Here is a 5285-nt window from a genome sequence, read left to right on the forward strand (position 1 = left end):
AGGGAGATAGAAAGAAGAAAACTCATGAGATGGTTTAGACATGCTGAAATGGTGGGTAGGAATCGGGGAGCTGGGTGAGGAGGTGTAGAGGCTTTAAGGTGTCAGACCGTTGATGAAGAAGTAAACCGATCAAGACGTGGGACGAAGTGTGTGTGCTGACCTTACATCGAGAGGCGTTACTAGACGGCTGGGGTGGAACAGAGCAAGGTGGAGGAGTGGTCGGGTGAACTGTCTGACCCACGTTACAGGGTGGAAAAAAAAAATGAAGCTGATGGTGACATTCTAGCGTACCTTTTCCAACTGACTTTTTTCCGGGAACAGTGACGAGAGAGGCTGTCATTCTTTTATTTATTTATTCATTTATTTAGCATTCTGGCAATATCAAGGAGCAAGTTTAGCGACATCTGTGAATCTGGAAGTGGCAGCTGTAATTTTGCCAGCTTTGCGCCAGTTACTTCAGCTCATAGTCATACCTATTATTAGTATTTGAGGACAGATAGCGCATATACGGCCCTGCGTCACTCACATAGGATAAGTGACGATAATTTGTCCCTGCGTCACTTACGGAGAACAACTGACACAAACATGACCCTGCGTAACTTACAGAGGACAGCTGAAACGAACTAGTCCTGCGTCACTTACAGGGAACAGCTGACGGCGACACATTCCTACGTCACTTACTTCTGGTGATTACAGTTACTGCCATAGTTGCCACAGAGGATCACGATGGCGTCCATGTTGGCGTCTGCGGCGTAAACATTCTTGCAGGAGTCGTACGTGGTGTTGGTGTAGCGGTTTGTGATGTAGTAGTCTATGGCCCACACATCAATGGTCTCGTTCTCAGCGGGATCTTCGGAGTTACGGGAGAGAGACAGGGGTTACAAGAACAAGCAGTATGTCAAAAGGTCTTACGATTCATACGTAGGAGTACCATGAATGAAGTTGCCAGGTACACGTTGCTACTCTATTAGAGAGCAAAAACTATAGTAAGGATGAAGGCTCTCGCCATACACCTCTCCCACATGAGGAACTGGCAAAGAAAAGGAAGTACACTTAACCTGGAGGAAAAAGGCTGGGCTAGAAAGTTTTACAGAAAATTAGGAATACAGAAGACCAAAGACAGATTACAATACGCCAGAGATAAGATACAGCAGATACAGGTTAAAAAATACATTATGCAGCTTACAGGGTCCATAAGTCAATGTCAAAGGAGGTGTGTGTGTGTGTGTGTGTGTGTGTGTGTGTGTGTGTGTGTGTGTGTGTGTGTGTGTGTGTGTGTGTGTGTGTGTGAATCAATTTATTCTCATAAATCACTTCAGAGATGATTAACTGGGGTAACAAAGATGATACGCGAAGCTGCAGAAATTCTTAAACCTTAGCTCGTTACATTTATATCCCTGACAGGTAATTTTTCTGAATCTGTCACTACCAGGTAACCTGGGGTGAAAACCACCTCACACTGAAAAAAGAAGTGACATCGATACATTTTTTTTTTTTTGGAAATGAATAAACTTTTCCCTTATATCTGTGTCTGTATGAAAACTATAATTAAAAGAAGAAATTATTTTTTTCTGATTTTTAAGAAAAACTTTCGCGCATTTTTAAGTAACTTGCTGGACACAAAGTTCAGGTAGATGAAGCCCTTGCAGCGACCTAGATAGGAGCCTCTTGTAGCCCAAAGCACATTCTTAGAGGACGCACTGTAATTTCTAATGACGAAAGAAAAAATGACCGAAATTCTGTTAATGATTTGTTTTTCATGAAACTTTGACATTTTTTTACAAGGGCATATACGGTATACGATTTTAATGCCCTTTAGATCATAGGAAATGAATCATATATCATTTAAATTTTCCCAAAACTCTCCAATGATACTGACAGATAAATTCACAATACAATGTTCAGCATCAGTATAAATGACATTTTGCTGGTAGAACAAAGTTTAAAATCGTGGCATAGCTTTTTCCTCTATTTAACTTACAATACAAGAGCTAAGTCAGGCCACCTTAGGTTGAACTAGGTTGGACTGGATTAGGTTAGGTTAGGCTATGTAAGCCCAGGTTATGCCACGGTTGATTAGGTTGGACTGGGCTGAGTTGGGTGCTGCTGACTTAGGTTGGGCTGAACTGAGCTGGGTTCAGTTGGGTTCGCCTGGATTTGGCTGGGTTAGATTATGCTTATGTTAAGTCAGATTTTACCAAGCTACGTTAGGATGGGCTGGCCTGAGTTGGATTCGGCTGACTTAGGTTGGGCTGGGTTAGTTTCAGTCGGGTTCGGTTGGGTTAGATTGAGTTACGTTGGGCTGGGCTCCAGTCAGTTGAGTTGGGTTAGACTGGGTTAGGTTAGGTCAAGCCAAAGCCCATCATGCCAGGCTACAATCGATTAGTGAGTTAGGTTAAGTTCAGTATGGTTATATTGTGTCAGGTCAGGCTAGGTTAGGTCAGATTGGGTTAGATAAACTTATACTGTGTACATAAACGTGGAAAAAAAAAAAACTCACTGTAGATGGCTGACGGGATGAGGAAGTTGGAATGATGAGGATGACAAGTAAAGTAGCAGAAGTTCTTTTTGATGTTGGTCATGCACGCTGGACATTTGGCTAAGAACGCGTCCAACTGACTAAACTGCGTCACCATGTCCTTGATATTGGACTCGTCGCAGCAAGTGTAGAGTTCACCGCCATACAATTCCCCTGCGGTAGAGCAAACTATGGTCAGCCTCATCAACAAGGTAAAGTTTGCTTCAGTTTATTCCTTATAACAACGGACGATTTCTACACAGCTTAGGAGAACACCCAGATAATAAAGAGGAACTTCTCCATCATCACTCACCTCATCCAAGCCTTTCTATCACCTCGCATCACCACTTCAGACCTCGCCATCACACTTCCCCTCAATTCCAGAGCTCTCTATCTCATCGTATCACCACTCTAAGCCTCTATATCACCAATCATCACTGTTCCAAGCCTTTCTGTCACTACTCCAAGCATCGCTATTACCATTCCAAGACTATCTGTAACCATGCACCACCGGGCCAAGCCGCACCGTCACCACTCCAAACCTTTCTATCCCATCTTCAAGCCTTTCAGTCAACATTCCAAACCTCACAAGACCTTCCATTCCACCTCGTCCTCGGTCTCCCTCTTCTCAACTCACGGATCTCTTCCACCAGCGACGGGCAGTTGGTCTCAAATCCGGATATAGTGGAGGCCGAGGCATTCAGTGGCTTGGCCTCTTCATTATACACTACATTTAGCTTCTGGCCAGGTTTCTCCGGATTCTCATGTCCTTGTCCATACCAGATACAGTGTCCATCGTCTGGGATCTGCCCCTGTGTAAAGAAAATGGAGGGTTAGGTGGAGACCGATGAAAAGAGATATGAATTTGCTGTAATTTGGCCAAGAATGAGACGGATGGGGAGGTTGCCGAAAACGCAAGAAAAATACGCCAATTATGAAGGAGATAAAAATGAGCTGAATGTGGCTGCAAGTAGTAATGGTGGAAGAAGAAGAGCAAGACTAAGAACGGGGTAGATAGAAATGAACTAAATCTGAAAGCAAATAGTAGAGGGTAGAAGAGGTAAACAAGAATGAGGTTGAGAAATGTGACTACAAGCAAATATGGGTGAAAGAAGAGGTGGACTCAATATGAGGTAGATGGGAAGGAGATTAGTATGACTGCAAAATGTACAAACTACTACAGAGGAAAGCTAACAGTAACAGACCAATTAGTACTTATAAGGCAATTATTATTATACCGTAGATTATCTTTAATGTAACTCTTCAATGAGTCAAAGATAAGAGGGGGAACGGGTGAAGAAAAAAGACAGATAAAAATGAAGTGAAGGTGTTTTTGAAAGTGTGTTCGCTGGCTGAAGAGGAAGACAGAATGAGGTAGCGAGAAATGAGTTACATTTGACAAGAAGAAGCAAAGGTGGAAGAAGAAGAACAAAAGCAACGGGAGAGATGTTTCAGAGTAGGTTGGCTGGAAGAAGAAGAAGAAGTAGAAAAAGGAGGAGGAGGAGGAGGAGGAGGAGGAGGAGGAGGAGGACGACGACGACGACGACGACGACGACGACGACGACGACGACTCCAAGAGAGGGAGCTTCAGAATGAGGTACAATTAAATATGAGGGGAAAATGGAGGAAGCCAGCCTCTGTTTATTATACAGTACAAGGGTAAAATTAGGTTAGCTTAGGCTGAAGTAGAGGGTTGAATGACAAGTAAGGTAGCAGAAGTTCTTATTGATGTTGGTCAGACGAACTGGACATCTGGCTAAGAAAGCGTCCAAATGACTGAACCGCTTCACCATATCAAGACTTTTGAAACTTGAGAAGCTAGATACGGCTTTCAAAAACCTTTCACTACTAGAAGTATTATCTATATTACACTCTTGTAATAACCCGACGATTTTATTCACATTAGGAGAGACTTTTCGACGGGAAGGAGTTAGGTATAGTCTTAGTACTTCCCTTCAGTAAGCGATCCCTTTCCTAAGCTGAATAAAATCGTCTGACAGTGGTTTAACTAGTCCCTTCAATCCTACGATGTACTATCTATTTTTGCTATCTTCAGACGAATTTATTCAGCTCAAGGAGAGGCAACAGGTTGTGAAAGGGTTCATGGAGGCTTTCTAACCCCTGTCAGGATAAGCAAGGTAATCTCTCCAAAGCTTAACAAAATCGTCCGGAAGTAAAAGTCCTTTCAAAACGTAAGAAATCGTCTGCAAGCGATCGCCCCTCTAAAGCTTAACAAAATCGTCTAGAGATAGTAAGTAATGGTCTCTCCAAAACTTAACAAAATCGTCTAGAGATTTTTTTTTTTTTTTTTTTTTTTTTTTTTTTAATAACAGAACGGAGGAAGGAAAAACAAATGGGGAAAAAAAATAATCCATACACCAGATTACTGGTGTCCTCTGTTCATAAAATATCTGTAACAGTTAGACTTGAAGAGTTGTAGGTTGAAATTTGGAGGAAAACAACTCTGGGGAAGCGAGTTCCAGAGAGATGCAGTTCGGGGAATGAAAGAATTCTGATAGGCAGAAGTTCTGCAATATGGTTGAGTGACATTCCAGTCATGAGCGCTACCAGATGCCCGTGTAGCACGAGGGAAGGCATGGAGAGGTGGCACCATGGACGCAACTTCGTCTGAGCATTTGCCAAAAAAATATCTGTAAAATAATGCAAGGGAGGCAACATTCCTTCTTACTTGCAGGGGAGGTAGTTTATATGTAATGGCAGGGTTGTTAATGATTCTAACAGCTTTATTCTGAATTTTGTCTAGTTG

At 42.5% G+C, this 5285-nt stretch overlaps 1 protein-coding gene across 1 annotated transcript in view; it reads right to left on the reverse strand.

Annotated features, from left to right (window-relative positions):
* LOC145404636 (NPC intracellular cholesterol transporter 1-like) overlaps positions 1-3292 on the reverse strand; it is a 23410-nt gene extending 20118 nt beyond the window's left edge. The window contains exons 1-3 of the mRNA XM_080276158.1: positions 3156-3292; positions 2501-2692; positions 682-850 (exon numbers count right to left, since the gene is read on the reverse strand). Coding sequence (XP_080132284.1) covers positions 682-850; positions 2501-2636 — 305 coding nt within the window. The 5' untranslated portion in view covers positions 2637-2692; positions 3156-3292. The remainder of the gene's footprint in view (positions 1-681; positions 851-2500; positions 2693-3155) is intronic.
* Between the last annotated feature and the right edge of the window lie 1993 nt (positions 3293-5285).

Source organism: Coenobita brevimanus, chromosome 64, assembly GCF_032717465.1.
Source record: "Coenobita brevimanus isolate Jiangsu-jjx chromosome 64, ASM3271746v2, whole genome shotgun sequence".
NCBI classification, from domain to species: Eukaryota; Metazoa; Arthropoda; class Malacostraca; order Decapoda; family Coenobitidae; genus Coenobita; species Coenobita brevimanus.